The following is a 24,978-nucleotide window of genomic DNA, read 5'->3' as shown; positions in this document are numbered from 1 at the left end:
ACTTGACTTGATAGGGTTGAAGCAAGGGGATGCATCTTCAAAGTTGTGCAGAGCATGGGGAGGACTTCGAGATCAGGAGGTTTTGATCTTTTTCGATCCTGGGGCTTGTGCAAACTTCATCACCTCCGAGCTTGCAGAAAAGTTGGGCATCAAACCAGAGGAGATGGGTGTGTTGCATGAGGCTACTTTGGCTTGTCCTGGACATTCGGTTGAGGTTACACCGATCATTGGGAAACTGCGTCTCAGTGTGCAGACCTACACAGACAGAGAGGATGATTTCTACATTATGCCATTGGAGAGCTGTGATGTTTTGTTGGGTATGCCTTGGTGCCATAAAGTTAAAACGGTAGTAGATACTTTCAATAGGAAAATTTCTCTCACTCACAAGAATAAGGAACACACTCTTGATGTAAAGCTTAAAGGGGAATCTATTCCTGTTGTATCGGCCTCGGCCATTTCTCGTTTAATAAAGAAACACCTTTCTGTTTACTTAGTGTTTGTTAAAGAGAATCAGGATGCCACAGATTCCAACTTGTCTGAGTTGGACAAGGAAAGAATGGATTTTCTAAAAAAATTTCAAGATTGTTTTTCAGAGGCTTTCCCAGGGGAGTTGCCACCTCCTAGGCCTGAGGATCTGTCAGAATACGCAGCGGAGATGATGACCGGATCTGGGAACACGAGCAAAACGCAGTGCAGAAAATCACAGCACAAGAGAGGGAAAGATAGAGGCGTGTAACTCTGCTCTATATACATAAGAAGATCCCGAGAAATGATACAAGAAATGACAAAGGTACTGGGGGCCTATTTATATGGCCCCCCATCAGCAGTCGGCCTGCTGTAGGGCAGTCGACTGGACATCCACGACCTGCAACAACAGTCGGCCAGCACTGAGGGTCCACGACCTGCATAGTTCAGTCGGCCAGCTCCAGAATGGGAACACAAACATGCTGATGCAATCGGCCAGCAACTGGATCCTCCTGCCAACTCAGGGCTGCCCCCCAAGCCACAAAAAAAATGGAAAAAATAGGGGAAAAATACGGAGAGTGGAGAAAAATGAGAAAACACCTCATAAGGGCGGACACACTCACAACAAAGGCCTTGGTGTATAAAAATAGATAGGAGATGACTTCTAACACCCCCTCTCAGCTCCTGGCTGTGAAACCAACCATAGGGAGCTGGGGTGCCGCCTGAGCAAATCGTGAGATAGCGACTTCGTGAAGAGGTCCACCGTACTGTCCTCCGTCGAACAAAACTCTAGCAAGATGTCATCAGCAACGATCTGTTCACGAACAAAGTGCCTCTGGATGACCATGAGTTCCTCCAGTGGAAGCCCAAACCTGCAATGCAACCTCTGCATCCTCACCACCTCACAAGCATCATCACAAGCAGCCTGGTACTCTGCCTCTGTCCACGACAAGGCAAAAGATGGCTGCCTCTTACTGCTGCGTAAAATTGCTCCTGGGCCTGAAGTAGATCTCCTCGTGTCCGGATCTCCTCCCCAAACTGAGTTACTCCAACCGTGGAGTCGGACTCCATCAATCAATCCCCCTCCTGTGTACAAGAGTCCATGATCCTTCGCATGCCGTAGAAACCACAGGAAACGCAATCTTGCCTCCCAAAGAGTCATCCGCAACCATGAGCTCAACTGCCTCATCAGGAAGCTCCCGTCCAATCTGGTGTCCATCAACCAGATCAATGAACCATTCTGCTTCTGAGTCAAAGAGACATCACATTGCTCACAAGGATCAACACCTGTTACGGTGCAAAAACAAGTCCTGGAAACCTGATGAAGTGTTGGGGTAAAGGCATTATGCCCACCCTTATAGTGTGTACAAGCCCATAAGTTATAGTACATAGTACACTTAGTACTTTTAATGTACTAAGTGCACTATGTGTACTAGTGCAATATACATGTGTGATAGGGGAGTCACACACTCTCACACTTGGTGAGTTGACTTATCCCCACAACTCTCTCTCTCTCTCTCCCTTGTTCTTCTCTGTGTATGTCTCCCACATGAACTCTAACCCTAACTCTCCCATTCAACTGGTATCAGAGCCTGCAGGTCGACTAGGGGTTGACGCTGAGTTTCTTCAGAAACGCGTAGCTGAAGCTGAAGCTGGAGCAGGCCCGTCCTCTCTGTTTGATCGAGCAAAGAAAGCCCAAGACTCCCTTTTCGTCTGTGTATACTCTGGAAAGGCCAAGGTGTGTGAAGCGAAGGCTACAGAGGCGTGGTGCACATGGTAGAAGCGATGACCACAGCCGAATAGAGGCCTGACGGAAAGAGCAGGTGGCGGGTGTCCATACGCAGGCGTGTAATCGTGAAGGCAAGGCGTAAGAGCTCCGTCGATCGGCAGCAATACGTGAGGTAGCGAGGAGGCCAGCGCATTCAACCTTGGCTACCTGTGCTAGGCGAAGCAGGCGGACAGGCGCATACCTGGTGCGGTGAGCGTGGAGCGAAAACACGTGAGCGTTGGGCGAAGGCGTTGGCAACTGGGCGTGAGTGAACACGTAAGAGCCAAGCGGCTTGTTCATTACGAAATCGCTGTAAGTTTTCCTGCGTATAAAACCAGGAGCGCTCTGCGTTTCTCTTGCTTTGCGGATACGCATCAACCTATCATCTCGGGCCTGTGCCCAGAGCAGACACAGCTTTGCGACACATTTGAGCTATGGGATATCTGTGTGGGATGTGCCCATCTTGACGCCTTCCTATGATCTGGAAGGCCTCTTGCACAGGAAGTCATTATATCCAGCAAAACTGGGCCTCCCTCACCTTCTTCTCCTCTACGGCAAACATCACCACAAGCAGCATCAGACGTGCCCCCCCCCTTTCTCCTGCAACAACTGAAATTCAGCCTGCAGATCAGAGAAATTCAAAAAATTAAGAGGTATTTGCCTTCAATTTTGGGAATTTCTTATCGATTCAATCAATTGAGCATGTACAGGTGCCGAATTGCTCAATTTCTGAGCAAAATTGGCAAAATTGGGTGACATTGGTCACAATCAGGATCAATTTGCAGGAAATTGGATGTCGAAATTTGGGGCTTTTGATGTAATTGTGCAATTAAGCATTCATACATGCTGTATGATGTGAGAAATCGCACATTCGGGCAAAATTGCAGCAAATTGCAGTGCAAATCAAGGGGCTTTTGTGCCGATTGGATTGTTTTGCATGCAGGCAATCGCATTTGATGCTGTGGATAATGTGTTGATGCCTTACAAGCACTCAATGTGCTTGTAAATCAAGGGGCTTTCATGTATTGGATGTATATGTGGCCAGGGGGAAGCACTGTGAAGACTCTGGATGCCTTCATGTGCGTCAATGTACCACGTATGATCAGAAATTGATCTTAAATCAAGGAGCTTTTCAAGATTTTATGCTTGTTAAGCTTGGCAAAGCAGCAGGCAAGACTTTTATGCCTTGAATCCTCAGAAATCAGCTTGCAGTCAAGGGGCTTTTGCCCAATTTCTGTTCGGAACTGTTGTATGCAGTGTTCGGGACTGTAAAAGTCTGATTTTCACTCATTTGGACAGCCAGGATAGCATTTATTGCTATTGTACCTGTTGGTACAAATTTGGTGCAGCTTTGTATAAGATTTGGCATGGCTGTACACTGATTTGAGTGAGGAAAAGGTTCAATTTCAGCTGCTGTACTTGCCGGTACAGGTTTGGTACATCACAGGTGAGCACTTGATACTGTTGTACAGTACTTTGGAAGGGCAACAGAGCACATTTAAGGTGCCGTCCTAAATCTGCAGCAACCAAATTTTGGTGATTTCATCACATAAAGTGGGAGTAGAGTTGCATTTGTGCTTCAGTGGGAGATAAAGCTTGGGAGAATAACTGTGAGCACTTTGTGTGCTTTTGGTGCAGTGTTTGCACATTTTGCAGGGAGTCAGGTATTGACAGGTTGCATATTGCTATGGCAACCACAGGTGAGAGCTCTTCATTGCTTCACATCAAGAAGCTTGAAGGCTCACATAACTATGATATTTGGCAAACCCAGTGCTATAATGTGTTGCTCCAGAAAAAGCAGCACAAGCCTATCAAAGAAAGGGGTGTAATGCCCGCTTCTCTTACTGCTGAAGAGTGGGAAGATATGGATGAGCTGGCAAGATCTACTATCATGTTGTCTGTGTCAGACTCTTTACTTTTCAGCATTCGTGAAGAGAAGACAGCTTGGGGAATGTGGCAGAGATTGCAGGACTTGTATGCCCAGCAAAGTGCCTCAAGCAAAGTGTATTGGTTGAAGAAACTCATAGGTCTTCAGATGAAGGAAGGGGCGTCTATGGCAGCCCATCTAAATGAGTTTAATGGTGTTGTCAGCCAAGTCATCAATCAAAAGTTGGCAATGGACGATGAGTTCAAAGCCACCTTTCTCTTATGCACTTTGCCAGAGAGTTGGGACACATTCAGGACAGCCACTAGCAATTCGAATGCTATGCTGTCATATGCAGATGTTGAGGGTGCTCTTCTTCAAGAAGAGATGAACAGGAAAAACAATTCTGTTGGAAAGTCCAATGCAATGAATGCACGTGGGAGATCCCAGCAAAGGGATAAAAGCCAAGAACGGGGAAGGAGCAAGTCTCGCTCCAAAAAGGACTTGGAATGCCATTATTGTGGCAAGAAGGGACACATTAAAAAGCAATGCTACAAATGGAAAAATGATCAAAAGGAAAAGGGAAAAGGCAAAGACAAAGACAAAGATGAAGCCAAAGATGTAAAGCCAAAGGGCAAAAGTGGAGTCAAGATTGAAGAAATCAATGTGTCACATGCAGGTGACAGTGAGGATGAGGTCCTATTCACGTCTTCACTTGATGCCCATTCACTTCTTACAAAAGATGGTCATGGTATGCACTCATGGATCATTGATTCAGGTGCCTCCTTTCATGTCACAGGTTGCAGAGACTTGTTTGTCAGGTATACTGCTGGCAATGAAGGAGTGGTTTATTTGGGTGATAACCATGCATGCAAGATTCTTGGCAGAGGTGATGTGAGGCTTGTGTTTTCAGATGGCTCACAGCTTATGCTCCATGATGTCAGGCATGTGCCTGAGATCAAGAAGAATCTGCTTTCTACTGGACAGCTTGATGATGCTGATTATGTTACCACATTTTGTCGTGGAAAGTGGAAAATTAGTAAGGGCTCACTGGTTGTTGCCAGAGGCTCTAAGGTGGACACTCTTTACTTCATGCATGCAGGTGTTTGTCACCATGCTAATGTAAATGCAACCGAGCTGCCGGAAATTTCTATGTGGCATAGCCGGTTGGGACACATGAGTGTCAAGGGAATGGAGCAATTGTCTCGTTTGGGTTACTTGCCTTCTCCAAAGTTTTCAAGTTTTCAGTTTTGTGAGCATTGTATATATGGCAGGCAACTGCAGTGCCCCCACAAGAAAGCTCTTGGACAGAAAGATGCTCAGTTAGAGCTTGTGCATACAGATGTATGTGAGATGCCTCAGCTTTCTTTGGGAGGGGCAAAATACTGTGTCCTTTATTGATGATGCCACACGCAAGGTGTGGGTTTATTCTCTTCGTTTGCAGAGTGATACATTCTCAGTGTTTCAGAAGTTTGTTGCTCATGCTGAGAATCAAACAGGCAAAACATTGAAGGCTTTGCGTTCTGACAATGGTGGAGAGTATATGTCCAAACAGTTTCAGGACTTTTGTGATGCTAAAGGCATCAAGAGGGAGCTCTCTACTCCTTATGATCCTCCACAAAACGGGACAGCAAAGAGGATGAACAGGACCATTCAGGAGAAGGTCCGTTCTATGTTGTCACATGCTGCGTTACCTCATGGTTTTTGGGCTGAAGCTGTTATGACAGCCGTTCATCTTATAAACAAGTCACCTAACACGAGGCTTGGTGGGAAAGTGCCAGAGGAAGTATGGACAGGGAAGCCTCCGTCATACAAGCACTTGAGAGTGTTTGGTTGCGTTGCGTACGTGCACATACGCAGGGAAATGCGCACCAAACTTGATCCTAAGTCTCACAAATGCATATTCCTAGGATATGGTGACAGAGGTGAAATGGGGTATAGACTTTGGGATCCCGTGAATAGAAAGATTATACGCAGCAATGATGTCATTTTTGATGGAACATGCATGTATAAGGAGCCTGCAAGGCAACAGGAGCCTAGCAGAGTCATCTTTGATGATGATGGACATCATGGACAACAACAAAGGGCTGTAAATCAGCCATTACAGCAGCAAAACCAGCCCTTAAATGGTGCTGAAAATGGTCCAAATGGACAGCCAGAGATGGCAGAAGATATCCCTATGGATATCCCACAGTTAGAGGAGATACCGGGCATGATTTTTCAGCCTTATGGCATGGAACAGGAGCCACCAATGGGTGATATGCAGGCTGGACAGCAACCTGCAAATGATGGTCATTGGGTACGGAGGTCCACTAGACCCTCCAGAGCCCCTGACAGGTTTGTTCCAGGGGTTGACTACTTGATGCTTAGTGACTGTGGGGAGCCCTCATGTTATAAGGAGGCTTTACAGAGGGCAGACAAGGCTCTTTGGGAGCGTGCCATGAAGTCAGAGATGGATTCTCTGCACAAAAATGGAACATGGAAGTTGGTGCATTTGCCTGCAGGCAAGAAGGTTTTGCCATGCAAGTGGGTTTACAGGCTCAAAGTTGCACCAGATGCAAAGCCAAGATACAAAGCCAGGTTAGTGGCTAAGGGCTTCAAGCAGGAATATGGTGTGGACTTTGATGAGATCTTCTCTCCAGTGGTCAAAATGACCACACTTAGAGCTGTGTTGGCTTTGGTTGCACATGATGATCTGGACTTAATTCAGATGGATGTGAAGACTGCTTTTCTTCACGGTGATCTCCATGAGGAGATATATATGCAACAGCCAGAGGGTTATGCAGTGAGTGGAAAGGAGAAGCTTGTATGCAAGCTGAAAAAGAGTCTTTATGGGCTCAAACAGGCACCAAGGGAATGGTATCATAAATTTGATACATTCATGAAATCCCAGAATTTCAGGAGAAGTGACATAGATCACTGCTTATACACCAAGAAAGCTTTGGATGGCAGTCTATTGATCCTCATCTTGTATGTTGATGATATGTTGATTGCCGGGAAATCTCGTAAGGAGATGGATGCCTTGAAGCAGAGGCTGCATCAAGATTCAAACCTTTGATATGAAGGATTTGGGTGATGCAAATCACATTTTGGGTATGCGGATACTTGACAGAAATCAGCATGTGTTGTATTTGTCTCAGAAGGAATACATTGGCAAAGTTTTGCAGAGGTTCAATATGGACGGGGGGAAGAAGGCTAGTACTCCTTTGCCTCCATATGTGAAACTCAGTGCTATGGATAGCCCACAGTCAGATAGTGGCAGGGCTGATATGGCCAAGATTCCGTATGCTTCAGCTTGTGGCAGTCTCATGTATGCCATGGTTGCTACTAGGCCGGACATTGCATTTGCAGTGGGAGTGGTTTCTAGATACATGGCCAACCCTGGCAAGAAGCATTGGGAAGCAGTGAAAGGTGTCATGAGATACCTGAAGGGCACACAAGATATGTGCATATGCTTTGGCAAACAGGATGCATTAGTGCATGGTTACACGGATTCGGATTATGCCGGTCATCCAGACAACCGGAAGTCTACTACCGGTTATGTGTTTACATTCACAGGAGGTGCTGTGTCATGGATATCCAGGATGCAGAAGTGCACTGCCTTATCTACTACAGAGGCCGAGTATATTGCAGCCACAGAGGCTTGCAAGGAGGCATTATGGCTATCTCGGTTAGTGGTTGATTTGGGTTATACAGGGGATATTCCATTGTTGCATTGTGACAGTCAGAGTGCCATACAGTTGACAAAGAACCCTGTCTTTCATGCAAAGACGAAGCATGTGGATGTGAAGTATCACTTCATCAGAGAGGTGATAGAGAACAAGCAAATTCAGCTTGTTAAGATTCACACGGATGACAACCCGACTGATCTGTTGACAAAGAGTTTGCCTCCGGAGCGGTTTGCTCATTGCAGACACTTGATGGGCATTAGATGAGGCCAGTTTCAGCCTTGATATGGCCTTGTATATTATCATGTACATGCTGATTTTTCTTTTCCTTTACTTAAGGGCACTTTGCCTTTAAGTGGGAGGTTGTTGGGGTAAAGGCATTATGCCCACCCTTATAGTGTGTACAAGCCCATAAGTTATAGTACATAGTACACTTAGTACTTTTAATGTACTAAGTGCACTATGTGTACTAGTGCAATATACATGTGTGATAGGGGAGTCACACACTCTCACACTTGGTGAGTTGACTTATCCCCACAACTCTCTCTCTCTCTCTCTCTCTCCCTTGTTCTTCTCTGTGTATGTCTCCCACATGAACTCTAACCCTAACTCTCCCATTCATGAAGACCACGCAAGGCCTTTTGAAACCTGTCAACCACCCCCTCTGAATCCGGAACCACAAAGCCTGGAGAAACCACCTCCTTCTGCAAGTAATCAACTGCCACCTCCTTCTGCAAGTAATCAACTCCACCCGTACGCCAGTCTTGCAAACCTGATGCACTGACAACAGATGAACACCAAGTGACGGAATATACAACACCTGGGAGGAATGCTTCCCCCCCTGCCATCGGGAACTATCTCCATCTTGCCCTCACTGTGAACTGGGATAGTGGATGTATCCCCAGTAAGAATGTGACCAGAAAGCCTGCAGAGATCCTGTAAACCGGAACGGGAAGGAGTCATGTGCCTAGAAGCACCACTATCTAGAATCCACTCCCGAGTATCCGTTGCGGAGAGTCCTCCAATCTCCTCCCTGCCTGAAGAAATGAAACAGCGGTGTCCACCACCTCCAGGTGCACAAAAGCCGGAGTCTTCATGATTGCTGCTGAGGAATCTTCACCCTTCTCGGTCTTCCGCTTGGGACAGTGCCTCCAATAGGGGCCTTTCTCACCACAATCATTACAAGTCCTCTCTGCCTTTAGTTTCTCGCGGTCAGTAACGGACTTCTTCTCAGAAGACTTCTCCGACGAAGCCTTCCCTTTGCCCGTGTTACGGCCTTTCGACCGTTGGCCAGTTAAGGCCTCCGAACCTCCACAGGGTTCGTGAATCGTTCCTCCTGATCCAGGACCATGGGCACAAGCTCCTCCCACGTGATGGTATTGAGCCTGCCAACTGGTAATCAAAGACGAGTAAAATGCTCAGTACTGTGCCAACTTAACTCTCCGATAAGCTTCATCCATATTCTCCACATACTGATCAGCCTCAAAGATCTTATCCTTCGTATGCAAAATGGGTGGTACCTTCTTCCCTCCTTCCACAATCTCAAAAGGCGCCTTGCCTGTCGAGGTATGGACAGTGTTGTTATATGCAAACTCCACCAAAGGAAGATACTTTTCCCATTGTTGCTTGTGCTTTGACACATAACACTTAAGAAGATCCAACACTGTAGAGTTAGCCTCTTCTAACTGACCATCTGTTTGTGGATGAAATGACGATGAAAACTTGAGAGTTGTACCCATGTTGTCAAACAACCCTCTCCAGAACAAACTCGTCATCCGTGGATCACGGTCACTAATGATAGACGTAGGCAATCCATGATACTTGAAGATGTTCGCCATGAACAACTTCACCATATATAATCCACTTTGATCGTCTTACGCACAGGAATGAAATGAGCTTGCTTACTGAACCTGCATATGATAGTCCAAATGCCATCATTGTCCGTTTGTGTCCGTGGAAGATCAAATATAAAATCCATGGCAATGCTCTCCCAAGGTCTATCTAGAATAGGTGAAGGCTGTAATAACCCTGGTGTCTTTTGATGGTCAAACTTTACCTTCTGACATACGATGCATTGCCTAACAAAGGCATCAACATCTCTTCTCAAGGTTGGCCAATAAAAGAAAGTCTCCACTGCTTTTACCGTGGCGTCAATACCTCTATGACCTGCATACGGTGGAGCATGACTTTCAATCATAACCTTGAGTCGCAATGGCCTGGTAACACACAGTCTGCCATGCATCAATAAAAACCCATCTCTGAGAGTGTAATGCTCATGCCGCTGACCCTCAGACATCTGATCATACACCTTGTCAAAGTCCTCATCATGGGCATACTGCTCTTTCATTTCATCAAGCTCATGATGATAAGCAAGTGAAACTGCAGAGACCTGTGGCTTGCGTGACAAAGCATCTGCCACTACATTCTTTTTGCCTTCCACATGCACAATCTGAAAGTGAAACACAGACAAAAAGTTTGCCCAATGCATATGCTTCTCTGAAAGCTTAGTTTGTGTGAGGAAATATCGCAAGGTTTGATGATCTGTCTGCACAGTGAAATCAGCCCCAAGCAAGTAGTGTTTCCATGTAGAAAGAGCATGAATTACAGCCAACATCTCTTTCTCATAAACTTGTAAATGCTTCTCGGCATCTTGCAATATTCTACTCTCATAGGCTATCACATGTCCTTCCTGCATGAGAATTGCCCCAATGCTACTTCCACATGCATCACACTGGATAACAAAAGCCTTTCGGAGGTCCGGTAACACCAATACTGGATCCGAAGTAAGCTTTTCTTTAAGCTTTTTGAAGGCTGTAATTTTCCAATCAGCCCATCTAAACGGAGTTGCCTTCTTTGTCAAGGCATGAAGGGGCGAAGCAATTTCAGCAAAGTACCGTATGTGCCGCCTGTAATAGGAACACAATCCCAAAAAGTTGCGTACATCATGCACGGTCCTCAAATCTGGCCAATTAAGAATTGCTTCCACCTTTGTTGGATCCATACGGACTCCATGCTCAGACACAATATGCCCCAAGAAATGTATCTCTTGCAAAAAGAACTCACTCTTCTTGCCATTAATAACCAGCCTATGGTTCCTGAGTTCTGCAAACACAATGGCCAAATGCCTTCTATGCTCTTCCTCAGTTTGTGAATGCACAATCATATCATCAAAGAATGTGCCCACAAACGCTCTATGAGGCCTGAAAATCCTGTCCATCATTCTGTTAAATGTGGCAGGTGCATTTGTCAAACCAAAGGGCATAACCAAGAACTCATACAACCCAAACGTGGTTCGGAATGCTGTCTTATGCACATCCTCGGGTCTAATACGTATCTGAAGATACCCACTTTTCAAGTCAACTTGTTCAGCGCCCTGTAGTCAATACACATGCGCCAAGAACCATCCTTCTTTTGCACTAAGAGTACAGGTGAGCAAAAGGGTGATGAGCTAGGCTGTATCAACCCTTTATTCAAAAGCTTCAGCACCTGACTCATAATTTCTTTCTGTTGGGCTGCACTAACACGGTACGGCGGTCTATTCGGTGGAGTACTACCAGGAATTAGATCAATGGCATGATCTTCTGGCCTCTCAGGAGGAAGTTCTCCTGGCAATGACTTGGAAAAACAATCTTGGAATCCACATAAGAAATCAGTCCTGTCCTTATCTAACATAGACAAATTAGACTTAGACTCATCATCTTGTGCATCCTTTACATAAATCAAGTACGCGGAAAGATGCTTTTTCATTACTGATGAAATTGCCGAAGCGGATACAATAGGAACAGATTCCCCTTTAAGTTTTACATCCAAAACATGTTCTTTCCCTCTATGAGTCAGAGTGATTTTCCTATTGTATGTATCCACCACCGCATGTACTCTGTGGCACCATGGCATACCCAACAAAACATCACAGCCATCAAGAGGCATGATGAAAAACTCTTCGTTGTCCACATAACCCTGCAAATGAAGCCTCAAAATAACCTGGATGCATAGTCTGCTGAGGAATAGATGGCTGTCCAAAGAAGGAACTCTGAGAGTTAGCACCATAAGCATGTTGCATGTTCGGAAACTGGCCAAAAGATGGATCCTGTTGGATGGCACCACTATGACCCCGAGGAAGGTTCTTAGAACGCACCTCCTCCTCCTTCTTTTCGGGCTCTGTACGGGATCTCATAAATTCAGCAAACTTCTCACTTTGTGTGAGCTGCATTAACACATCCATAACACCAGCCAAACGATCTTTAAACGGAGCATCATCATCCTCTTTACCAAGTACATCTTCTGGCTATGTTACATCCTCATATTGCTCAACATTTGCAGCCTGTTCTCCTGCAAGATTATCCTTAGATTCATTTCTTTCTGGAGAGGTCTCTTGCTGTTCCTCTTCATGATAAAAGTACTCATCCTCTGTATCAGACATGTTGCTGAATTTTTCAGCGATGACTTTCCTCGAGGCAACCACGAGCTCACCCCCTTAAGAAAGTTGATGATTGGTCCCGAGGACGGAACCTTGAAACCGACCTCTGGTAGAAACCAAAGTGTGGTAGACTAGCAGTCACCCTTCCACTTGTAGTCTAGATATGAAAACAAAATAGATTGGAGCTAGAGTGTCCCAAATCTGAAAATAGAACGACACCTGTTGGCCCCAAAGCTTGGCGCCCCTTGCGGTATTTCTTTATTCAATTTCAAAAATATGTAAGGCTGAGTACAACAAAATCAGCCAAGAGAATACACCTGTATGTCCAATCTGACAGCCCACAATACCTCTTCGCACAGAGGATTCACACACACAGATCTGTGTCTCAAAGCAACACTCTGTGCCTCCCTCTGATCAGCCAAGACCATTCAGCAGGACAGTCTTGAGCATACATCTGGCATACCTCATGCACATGATTCAACAACTCAGCTCAAACATACATTCACTGTCCCAATCTCTGTTTCCACCCTTTTCAATTTGCCATACCCCTCCTCTCACAAGGGGCCAGATAGCACAAATCTGCAGCAGACATAAGCCAATGGAAAGAAAGATAGATGAACAAGCTCAGAGCTTACCAAGTCAGCACGTGGTTTTGCACCCGTGGAGCAGTTCGTACCAGTCTGCACTTGACAACGACTGTCTGTACTTCCCCTGCAACCACTTGACTATCGCACCAACCAAGCTCTGGAAAAGCTCTGCCTGCAACTGGGAGTGCTGTACTTGTTTGTACAGACCAGAAAATCAGAACTGTACCTGTCCGTACAGGTTGTACCAACAGCCCACGTGGCACTGTACCTGCCTATGCTGCCGGAAAACAGCCTCTGTACCCGATTGTACCTGCTCAGTCCAGCGCCGCCTGTTCCAGGTCTGTCCAGTGCCGCCAACTCCTGTTCTGTCCGTACAGTTGTCCGTACCTGCTCTGTCTGTACAGCTGTCCGTACAACAGTACCTACAGCAGATTCTGCAGCAACAACCCTGTTCCTGTCTTTAGCTACTGTCTGCGCAGCCTGTACCAGTGGATGTATCTGCTGCTGCAGCCTGTCCGTACAGAGCTGTACGGCTGGACTGTACGGCATGTTTTGCACAGTAGCCTGACTTCTCTGCAGCAGCCGACTTGCTTACTTCTCCTCTCCACGCTTGAGCATACACGTTTTTCCACAAAAGCAAGAGAGAGAGAGAAGAGAGAGAGGCATGCACTCCAAAAGTGGAGTTGCCCCCTCTCCAAACTTGTCATAGGGCCCCAACTTTAATAATAATTAAAGTTCCCTAGGGGCCACTAAGGCCTAGGGGCAACCATACATAAAACATTAAAATATTAATGTTCTAGTTCCCCCCTTCACACCTGGAGATGTCCACACATCATTATCTCTGTCCGGGCACCCCAAATGTGAATCAATTAATATTTTGATTCAACAACCACCATGCCCACACTTGTGCTGTTCCATTTTCACAGGGCCATGACACAGGCCATCGTGGTATTGAGGCTACAGTAAAAGCATTGGAGGCATTCTTTTATTGGCCTACTATGCGCAGGGATGCTGATGCTTTTGTTCGTGATTATATCATTTGTCAGAAGGTGAAGTATGACCGTCAAAAGACTCCTAGGTTACTTCATCCTTTGCCTATTCCAGATAGACCGTGGGAGAGTATTGCTATGGATTTTATCTTTGATCTTCCTAGGACAAAGAGTGGGAATGATGGCATTTGGACTATCGTGGATCGTTTCAGCAAGCAGGCTCATTTCATTCCAGTCAGGAAGAAGATTAATGCAGAGCAAATGGTGAAGATATTTTTGACAAATATCTTCAAGTACCATGGGATGCCTACATCTATTGTTAGTGACAGAGATCCTCGAATGACGAGTTTATTTTGGAGAGCATTGTTTGAGAACATGAAGACTTCGTTGAAGTTCTCATCGTCTTTTCATCCACAAACAGATGGGCAATCAGAAATTGTTAACTCAGTTGTATTTTATCTTTTAAAGTGTTATGTTTCGGATCATAAGGAGCAGTGGGAAATGTATCTTCCTTTGGTGGAGTTTGCTTACAACAACACCATTCACACTTCGACAAGTAAGGCACCTTTCGAGATTGTGGAAGGCGGGAAGAAAGTACCTCCGATCCTGCATACAAAAGATAAGATCTTCGAGGCAGATCATTTTGTGGAGAATATGGATGAGGCTTACAAGAAGGTCAAGGTGGCTCTTCAAAGGACTCAAGAGAAACAGAGAAAAGCCGCAAACCTGGATGCTTTTGAGATTTGAGAAGGCTAGACTCAAGAAAATGAAGGGTAAACAACACTTATATCCTAAATTAAGTATGCGGTACTATGGGCCCTTTCAGGTGATTGAGAAGATGAGTGATGTTTCTTATCGTCTTTAGCTACTGGATCATTGGAGGATTCGTAATGCATTCCATGTGAGTCTTCTTAAACCTTTCAGACGTGAGGTGCCTACAGATCAGGTTGATGAGACACAACCAGAAGTCGAAGAACTAGATGAGATTCTTCAACCGGAACAGATTTTGGCACATAAAGAAAGAAAAGTCAGAGGAAAAGTTTCACGTCGATATCTGGTGAAGTTTGTGAACTATTCACCTATGGATTCGAAGTGGATGGAGGAGGGTGACTTGGCAGATTCACCGAGGATACTACAACTTTACCTCGAGCCTTTTGGTTTGGAGCCTACCTTAGAAAGTGCTTCAACAGGTTCAGCTGTGGATTCTGGAGTACTACCTGTTACTCAAGAGGGGGGTGACTCCGCTCCTTTGTCACAGAGTTCACTTGGATGAGATCTGGAAGTCGCTTGGTGTTCTTATCAGCACACCCGAGATACTGAACTGACAGTATATCCCCCTATGGGATTTCTATGATATATGTGTAGTACTGGTCACATGGTTTGATTCATGGATATACGAATCTTTTGAGAGAACGGGGACGCCTATTCTAGACTTTCATTTGATATGCATCAGTGTTTACTCATGTTCATGATGTACTGTTGATCGTGGGTCCTGAGGGATGGCCATGAGCGGAGCAGGTAAAGCTTCCAGGGGGACATGACTATTCACGACGTGGATGCCCTTGATTTATGTTTTTTAGATGTTCTGTTTCGCTTTCTTGTTGCTCTCTTAGGTTCTATTTCAGTTGGCAGATCCTTTGAATGAACAATCGAGGACGATTGCTTTGTTTTAAGAGAGTGGTATGTTACAGGACTGAGTATTTTACCTCTTTTTCTTAAACACTGTGTGATTATATCTAAGCATGTTTAGCATTCAATGATCATGTTTAATCCTGTATATGCATGTGTAAGTTTGTACACGTGTGTGGGTGCAGATACATGCTTGGTGTGTGTGAGTACATGTGCGTGCATGCTCATATGTATGTATATATATGTTTTTGGGTATTTTTCTCTTACCATGTTGCAGGTGCTGCAGCTGAGACCTTTTCTCTTTAGTTGGGCACTCAAGGCAGCCTGTGGGGCAGCATAGAGGTGGCCAAGGGGGGGGTAGCCGTGTAGCAAGCCATGCAGCGCAGCACTCTGGTAGACGTAGCGCTGCCACGTGGCACAACCAAGAGTAGCCGGGTAGAATCCTTGCGCAGCAATAGCCGGCCAACATCCAGCGCAGCCCAGGTGACGTGGCATAGGCGCTGACGTGGTGGCAGAGGCGGCTGCCAGCAGGTGATGTGGCAGCTGAAATGGCACAGTGTAGAGGCAGCTGACATGGCAGAGGCGAGCAATCTAGCAGGCGCACAAAACGGCGTACAGTCCAGCAAGCGTACGGTTGCGAATCCCCAAAACGCAAGATAAATGCCGGGCAGCAAAAACGCGAAGAGAAAAAGCAGTGTGGAATTCAAAAACATATTCGTCATGTATTTTTTTTTAATAATAAAAATAAAAGAAGGGAAAAGGCCTTCGAAGAGTTTATTTATTTTTTCAATAAAGGAGAGAAAAGCACTTGTAGTAGTTTTTTTCTCTAAGGGGAAAAAGCTATGCTTTTCACCCCAAATTTTGTATAAAAAGGGGGCCAAGGCTCTTGTATCCCACAACACAAATTGGGTGAAAGTTTGAGAAGATCTCCTCCACGTGAATCAAGGAGGCATCTTCTCGGGAATTGTACAAGGGCTACGCCGATCTCGAGTGATAAATAAATACCTGCGGGGGCGCCACGCTTTGGTGCCAATTGGTCTTTTGTGCAAGAGTACTCTAGCTCCACTTATTCTTTTTCTTCTTCCTGCAAGTTTACTAATCTAGTTCATAAAGAGTTTTAAGTGTGATTAAGTGTGCTCACCGCGTATCAAGTTTCTGAAGGCCGATTTCAGACTTTGACACCTCTTACGTCCTTTGATAGTCATGGAGTCGAAGCATCTGTCATGAGAGCGAGAATGAGAAGAAGGCACCACTCTCTCGCTTTCATGAAGCAGCTATGATGGAAAAACTGGAGGACTACATACATCCAGAGTATGCTAAGTTGGCATTTACATTGCCACCAGCTAGTGGTACATTTTGGTCCTTTATGGAGGGGGAGATAGAAAGGATTGCTTCTGAGGATAAGCACTTCAGCACATGCATTAATCAGGTGGTCCCCTTTTTGGCTCGCTTCTTCTCGACTGCTTTGGTAGACAAGATCATTTATAATCTGGCTGCATTACAGGTACTTTTCTAGGTATTGAGTACACACTCAGGGAAGGAAAGGCTCTGGTTGCCTTGAATGTATTATGGGATGTTCAAGCATTGTGTGATGTGGAAGGATCACCGCTTCATAGGTTTTATGGGCATGTTCCTAGTGATGATGAAGGAGATGCTCCTATCCAAGATGAAGTGGAGCCAAGAGGCTTGGAAGGGGAGAGTGGCACTCCTGGATCAGGTGGTGGAGCTGGCAGTGGGATGGGTCATGGGACAAGTGGTGGGTCAGGTGAAGTAGAACCTGAGTCTCATTTTTCAATCTTGGATGATGAATCTAACGTGGTTCCACTGCCACCATTTGCAAAACCTTCTTATGGAGACCTCAATAGAGTTTGGACCATAAAGAGAAGATCAGGGTGTTTTTTTCTGGACTGGGGATTCACAACAGCCAAAGCGGAAAGTTACTCTTCTTTCATGGCACAAGACAATCATGTCTTCTTGATTTCAAGCAGCCAGGTATAGATCCGCCTTCGCGACCAAATGAATTTAGTCGATATGCAGCTTTTTATGTGTCCAATTCCTTACGTCAGGCCTATGAGCACCCTTTGCATTATCATTCAGCCCATGAATATCATTGACCCAATCAGTGTGTTGGTCTTTGAGCTGGACATTGCTCTCCTTCATGGATTGAAGCCCCCCCCCCCCCCCCCCCCCCCCCCCCCCCCAGGAAGCAATTCTTCTTTGAATTGTTGTTGGTTCCCTGACGCTGCTAAAGCAACACCGGAATGGCAAGCGTTTTGTGAAGGGAACTACAGCGGGAAAGCCCGGCAACACAATTTCGACATCGTCATTGGGCCATTTTGCTTACCAACAAAAGTTGGGCTCTAGTGCAAGTTGCGGGTTGAGATGCCATACGATTTTCCATTGACACAAGTGGCTTTTTGCTCAGTGAGAGCCAGGGCATGGTTGGAAAGGTCCTTCAAGAAGGGATATCTGGAGAGCTTTATGTAGCGTTGTGTGCATTTTTTATATGATGCTACAATTGCTTTTTGGTTTTGCATTTTTGATATGATGCTGCAACTACTTTTTGGTTCTGCATTTTTGATATGTCTCACAATGCTCTAGTCGCTTTTTAGTCCTATGAGGGCATTTCATTTCAAAAGTCAAGTGAGGGCTAGGGACAATTTTTCGTTTCAGCTTGTAGCTCTTGTGCAAAATATGACAAGTCTAATATGGAGCTAACTGATATTTCTCTTGCACTTTATGTACACCTTGTACTTAGTTCTTGTATCATGCAAGTTTTGTGTGTGTGGGTGGAGAGATAGATAGAGAGAGAGAGAGAGAGAGAGATTTTATTAACATCTTCTAAAGGCCAAAAAACGGCCTATGAGACAAAACCTGTGTACATTATCACATGTCTCAATGGACATCAAATGGATAGAAAAGAAAAAAAAAGTACAAAGTACTCTATAATGTGCAGATAAATCACATACAGGGCTCTGGTTAACTACTGTGGGGTGGATGGGAGGGAGGGGGTGTAAATACATCCAATAAAGCATGTAGCTCCAACCGGTGCGAATGACTGGGTGTAGGATGTCATACATTGGGGTGGGTGGGAGGGAGGGGGTGTAAATACATCCAATAAAGCATCTAGCTCCAACCGGTGCCAATGACTGGGTGTAGGATGTCATACATTGGGTTAGGGGCAAGATATCTCCCAATCTGTGCTAGATCAATCTGGGGTATGTCCTCTCTCCTATGTCTCCTCAAGATCTCATCAATTTGTGTCTGGTGGAGACCTGGGGAGCGAGGGCCAGGTGGGCGGAGACGTTTGTTGGATCATAACTCTTTCGCTCGAGCTGATGTCACTCCTCTACTAGTTAGATGTAGAGATCTGTGTCTCCGAGTGACCCGGGTCTGGACCGAAGGAGCTGTGGAGGATGTCCCACCACTGAGTGGCTGGAAGAAGGTAGTGATCCATGTCTGAGATGTAGTATCCCTCTGCTGTGGGAGCTGTTGTAATAGCCACTCTCTATGATGTCGTAACTCCATCAAAAATCCCCCCAAGCATCTCTGATCATGAAACTGCATTACTGTGCTCAATGGACCAAATCCCTCCCTGAAGAGAGAACGGTATCTCCTCTGAATCTCATAGTGTACTGGGCAATGGCAAACATAATGCTCCTCTGTCTCCACCTCTATGTGGCACAATCAGCAGATACGTCTCCCTCAGGGCTCCTGTAGCTCTCCTTGCCTCTATCTCTAGAGTGTGTGAAGATACTCGAAGCTGCCCAATAGTAGTGCGAAGATACTCGAAGCTGCCCAATAGTAGTCCGCATGGTAGGAGACATGTACATCCATGTAACCCGGTCTCTGCACAAACCCATTCTCTGTGAGCTGGAAGAAATGATCGTGGTAGTGCTGCCTCTTCACAGGAAGAGGCCTGACGGCCAATCTTGCTAAAACCAAGGTTATGATTTTCAATACCACGAAGTAGGAGCGAGAGACCACCCACATCATATACCAAGATAGACGTGTGGATGTAGTGACCTCATATGTATATTTGGGTGTCATCTTCCTGTGAAGAGGCAGCACTACCACGATCATTTCTTATAGCTACAGTGGATGGGTTTGTGCAGAGACTGAGTTACATGGATGTATATATGTCTCATGCCATGCGCACTACTATTTGGGCAGCTTCGGGTATTTTCACACTCTAGAGATAGAGGCAAGGAGAGCTACAGGAGTCCTGAGGGAGACACGTATCTACAGATTGTGCCACATAATGTTTGCCATTGCCTAGTATACTATGAGATTCGGGGGAGATTCCATTGTCTCTTCAGGGAGGGATTTGGTCCACTGAGCACAGTAATGCAGTTTCATGATCAGAGATGCTTGGGGGGATTTTTGATGGAGTTACGACATCATAGAGAGCGGCTACTAAAGCAGCTCCCACAGCAGAGGGATACTACATCTCAGACATGGATCACTACCTTCTTCCAGCCACTCCGTGGTGGGACATCCTCCACAGCTCCTTCGGTCCAGACCCACGTCACTCGGAGACGCACTATCTCTACATCTACTAGTAGAGGAGTGACATCAGCCCTGAGCGAGAGAGCTACGATCCAACAGACGCCCCCATCGACCTGGCCCTCGCCCCCCAGGTCTCCACCAGACACAAATTGATGAGATCTTGAGAAGACATAGCAGAGAGGACAGACCCCAGATTGATCTAGCACAGATTGGGAGATATCTTGCCCCTAACCCGATGTATGACATCCTACACCCAGTCATTGGCACCGGTTGGAGCTAGATGCTTTATTGGATGTATTTATCCCCCCTCCCTCCCACCCACCCCCCACAGTAGTTAACCAGAGCCCTGTATGTGATTTATCTCCACATTATAGAGTACTTTGTACCTTTTTTTTCTTTTCTATCCATTTGATGTCCATTAAGACATGATGATAATGTACACAGGTTTTGTCTCATAGGCCATTTTTTGGTCTTTAGAAGACATTAATAAAGTCTCTCTCTCTCTCTCTCTCTCTCTCTCTCTCTCTCTCTCTCTCTCTCCACCCACACACACAAAACTTGCATGATACAAGAACTAAGTACAAGACGTACACAAATTGCAAGAGAAATATCAATTAGTTCCATATTAGACTTGTCATATTTTGCACAAGAGCTACGGCAAGCTAAAACGAAAAAATTGTCCCTAGCCCTCACTTGATTGTTGAAATGAAATGCCCTCATAGGTAGCAAAAAGCCACTTGTGTCAATGGCACATTGTATGGCATCTGAACCTGCAGCTTGCGCCAGAGCCCAACTTTTGTTGGTAAGCAAAATGGCCCAATGACGATGTCGAAATTGTGTCGCCGAGCTTTCCCGCTCTAGTTCCCTTCACAAAACGCCTGCCATTCCGGTATTGCTTCAGCAACGTCAGGGAACCAACAACAATTCAAAGAAGAACTGCTTCCTGGGGGGGACAGTCCATGAAGGATAGCAATGTCCAGCTCAAAGACCAACACACAGATTGGGTCAATGATATTCCTGGCTGGATGATAATGCAAAGGGTGCTCACATAGGCCTGATGTAAGGAATTGGACACATAAAAAGCTGCATATCGACTAAATTCATTTGGTCGAGAAGGTGGATCTATGCCTTGCTGCTTGAAATCAGGAAGACAGGACTATCTTGTGCCATGAAAGAAGGGTAACTTTCCGCTTTGGCTGTTGTGGGGGCTGTAGATCCGTTCTTGAGCCCCCGGTTCAGAAAAAAACACCCCAGATCTTCTCTTTATAGTCTAGACTCTATTGGGGTCTCCATAAGAAGGTTCTGCAAATGGTGGCAGGGGAACCACGACAAATTCGTCATCCAAGATTGAAAAACGAGACTCGGGTTCTACTTCAGCTCACCCACCACTTGTCCCACGACCCATCCCACTGCCAGCTCCTCCACCACCTGATCCAGGTGTGCCACTGTCCCCTTCCAAGCCTCTTGGCTCCACTTCATCTTGCATAGGAGCATCTCCTTCATCATCACTAGGAACATGCCCATAAAACCTATGAAGCGGTGATCCTTCCACATCACACAATGCTTGAACATCCCGTAATACATTCAAGGCAACCAGAGCCTTTCCTTCCCTGAGTGTGTACTCAATACCCAGAAAAGATTCCTGTAATGCAACCAGATTATAAATGATCTTGTCTACCAAAGCAGTCAAGAAGAAGCGAGCCAGAAAGGTGACCACCTGATTAATGCATGTGCTGAAGTGCTTATCCTCAGAAGCAATGCTTTCTATCTCCCCCTCCATAAAGGACCAGAATGTACCACTGGCTGGTGGAAATGTAAATGCCAACTTAGCATACTCTGGATGTATGTACTCCTCCAGTTTTTCCATCATAGCTGCTTCATGAAAGCGAGGGAGTGGTGCCTTCTTCTCATCCTTGCTCTGATGATTATTGCTTTGACTCCATGACTATCAAAGGACGTAAGAGGTGTCAAAGTCCGACCCAAATATAGAAAGAGAAGGCATGCGTTAAACAATCAGACGTGGAAGCACTTGCTGAGAAGGTGCAACTCGTAGATCTATCATGGATGCAGAGAACCTGTTTCAAAATGCCAGAAAACTCATACTCAATACTTACACAATACATGGTACTTCCTAATATGTTGTGCTAGCCACGTCGAGTCACAAAGTTCAAGAAAGTAGAAGGAGCACGGTTGAGATCATAGAAAACAAACAAATAAGCTCTGCCGAGCTTTTGTGGCAACATCTGTGAATCACCTTACCTGTGGGCAAAGCTACGAAATGTTGGGCCATAATCCATACGCACAGTGTCATGCTATGCCGACCTGTTTGCTGCAGCGCCATGCTATTGTTAGAAGTCATCTCCTGTCTAGATTTATACACCAGGGCCTTTGTTGTGGGTGTGCCCGCCCTTATGAGGTGTTTTATTATTTTTCCTCACTCCCCGTATTTTTCCCCTATTTTTTCCCATTTTTCTGTGGCTTGGGAGGCATCCCTGAGTTGACAGGAGGATCTATATGCTGGCCGACTACATCTGATATGTGTATTGGAGCTGGCCGACTGTACTTGATCAGTCGTGGACTCCTCAGAGCTGGCCGACTGGATGCATGCTGCTGGCCGACTGCATATGCAGTCGTGGAGCCTTTTTCAGCAAGCCGACTGCACTTGTGGGGGCATATAAATAGGCCCCCACCCCCATACCACTGATTGTATCATTTTCTGGGGATCTTCTTGTGTATATAGAGCAGAGTTACACGCCTACATCTCTCTCTCTCTTGTGCTGTTTTTCTGCCTGGGTTTTTGCTCGTGTTCCCAAATCTGGTCATCATCTCCGCTGCGTATTCTGACATGGTATCAGAACCCTAGACTCTAGATAGTTCTTGGGATTTGTGTGAGCAAGAGGGGGACTGTTTTCGGCTGATCGGGAAGAGGAGAAGCAAGAGGAAGGCGGGCTGATTTGCTGGACAGCCACTTGCAGGTTTTAGTTCTTCTTTGTTCGCACCCACCCACCCTTTTCAGAGTACATCCCCGCTATGGCAGATCTGTTTGAGATGGCCTGAAGATTCTGACTCTCCCCACGTTCCCGGTGGACCGTCAGTTGGATGGGAGCAACTACGGCATATGGAAGGTGATGATGGAATCCGTTTTGGAGTCTTACGACCTCGCCGATTTCGTCGTTGTTGGTGTTCCACGGCCGGAAGTAGAGGAAGGGGAGTTACCGTCGATCCGAAAGGACCAGGAGGCCCAGACACAGATGTGGAATCGTGTCAACGCGCCAGGGTCCGTTCGTTTATTTTCCTCAACTGCACACCACAGGTAATCAATCATGTAAAGCACATGACGCTGGCCAGAGGTATATGGCAGCATTTGGCTTCTCTTTACAACAGGGTATCGCCCATGAAGAGGATTTCCTTGGAAGTACAGATGCGGGTTATGAGCCCTGCAAAGTTGTCGACGATGCAGGAGCATATTAACAAGCTGCAGGCTCTTCAGCAGGAAGTTCTTCAGGCTGGGAAGGAGATATCGTCAGAGGACATGGCCATCATGTTGCTGTCACATTTGCCCTCTTCGTACTCAGCATTTTACTCCTCTTTGATTACCAGTGGGTGGCAGGCTCAGCACCATCACGTGGGAGGAGCTTGTGCCCATGGTCCTGGACCAGGAGGAACGATTCACGAACCCTCCTCAAGGTGGAGGTTCGGAGGCCTTAACTGGCCAACGGTCAAAAGGCCGTAACTCGGGCAAAGGGAAGGCTTCATCGGAGAAGTCTTCTGAGAAGAAGTCCGACGCTGACCGCGAGAAACTGAAGGCAGAGAGGACCTGTAATGATTGTGGCGAGAAAGGCCACTATTGGAGGCAGTGTCCCAAGCGGAAGACCGAGAAGGGTGAAGATTCCTCAGCAGCAATCATCTCTCTCTCTCTTGTGCTGTTTTTATGCCTGCGTTTTTGCTGTTGTGTTCCCAGATCTGGTCATCATCTCCGCTGCGTATTCTGACAGCTATGCCAACGTGTTTGCTGCAACACGCCATGTGTGATTTCCATCTCCTGTCCAAGGGAGGTCCTGCAAGCTAAGCTGATGGAAGCAGCCTCAAAAACTCGCGTAAGATGTGGTAGGGGAAGTTCAGCACCAACCTAAAGTCTAGATGGAATGAATCTTCGAAAGCATTAGGTGTTTAGGGTGTTTACACACTTGGGTGGAAGCCCATGAAAAAGTTTTGCCCAACCAATCACATCACCACAATCACTCGTCCGTCTGACATTTCTTTACGGACTATGACCATGCCTATGCACCCTCACCGCGCTGATGTGTTTGTTGACTGGAACCCAACAACCACCGTTCTAGTTTCGGGCGGAATAGCCTGCCCATAGCTCTTAATTGTAGGATGCCTTTTTCGTGAGCATGCCCATGATCTGTAAAGGGTATTGTCACCAAGCAATTGTTTATCAAAAAGGTGCCTGACCACATCTCAACCTTTTTCGTGGGCAGGCCCGTAGTCTGTAAACACCCTTAATAGAGGAAGAATAGCATTGATAGAGTTTCCACATTGACCATTCATTAGATTGATGACCAGTCAACTGACAAGCTCATGATGTTGTCGTAATCCGCAAATAAAAAGGGAATTATAGTGGGGATTGGTCTAAAATTTCTTGTGTATATGCATTGCGTTGTACGTTGGATCCAAACCTCCCTGAGAGACTTGTGTTTCTTTGGCGATTTTTTTTTTTTTTTTTTTTGGCAAAGGAAATCAGACTTTATTGAACAAAAAGGTGAAGGAAGGAAAATTACAGCTTATCTAAGCTCATCTCAGCTCAATCTAGCTTTGTCTAAAATTGGCGAGACACTAGCAAATTCTAGAACTGTATGTCTAAAATACCTTAACATCCTGATGGACTGTTCACAAACATCCAAAACTAGACTCCAATTGACCTTAGACTTTCTAAAAACGACCTTATTCCTGTGACTCTAGATGGAGCTTATGGCAATAGCTCTAATCATGTGAAACATATTATGCTAGGACTCATTTAGCTTCCCCTTATCTCTTAGCACGCCTTGTTTCCAGCTAAACCGGACAGGGATATTTGCA

General features: G+C 45.9%; 1 protein-coding gene and 2 long non-coding RNA genes across 5 annotated transcripts in view; 1 reads left to right on the top strand and 2 right to left on the bottom strand.

The window, feature by feature from the left end:
- The window catches only part of LOC147608456 (uncharacterized), a 39,479-nt gene that overhangs the window by 7,940 nt on the left and 6,561 nt on the right, over positions 1–24,978 (top strand). The gene's annotated exons all lie outside the window — the stretch shown is intronic.
- LOC147608457 (uncharacterized) overlaps positions 1–24,978 on the bottom strand; it is a 41,791-nt gene that overhangs the window by 10,841 nt on the left and 5,972 nt on the right. The window lies entirely within an intron of this gene.
- Positions 20,673–22,200, bottom strand: LOC147608458 (uncharacterized). The gene has a single exon (XM_086789408.1). It carries the CDS (start codon positions 21,764–21,766, stop codon positions 21,275–21,277), a length of 492 nt encoding a protein of 163 aa, XP_086645534.1. The 5' UTR covers positions 21,767–22,200; the 3' UTR covers positions 20,673–21,274.

Source organism: Cibotium barometz, chromosome 53 (assembly GCF_041138505.1).
Source record: "Cibotium barometz isolate CiBa-2024 chromosome 53, ASM4113850v1, whole genome shotgun sequence".
Lineage (NCBI taxonomy): Eukaryota > Viridiplantae > Streptophyta > Polypodiopsida > Cyatheales > Cibotiaceae > Cibotium > Cibotium barometz.
This window is presented reverse-complemented; position numbering and strand designations above follow the sequence as displayed.

What these genes read in the sequence shown, in the direction of transcription:
- LOC147608458 (XM_086789408.1), bottom strand. Translation starts at nt 21,766, where the DNA reads ATGATGGAAAAACTGGAGGAGTACATACATCCAGAGTATGCTAAGTTG.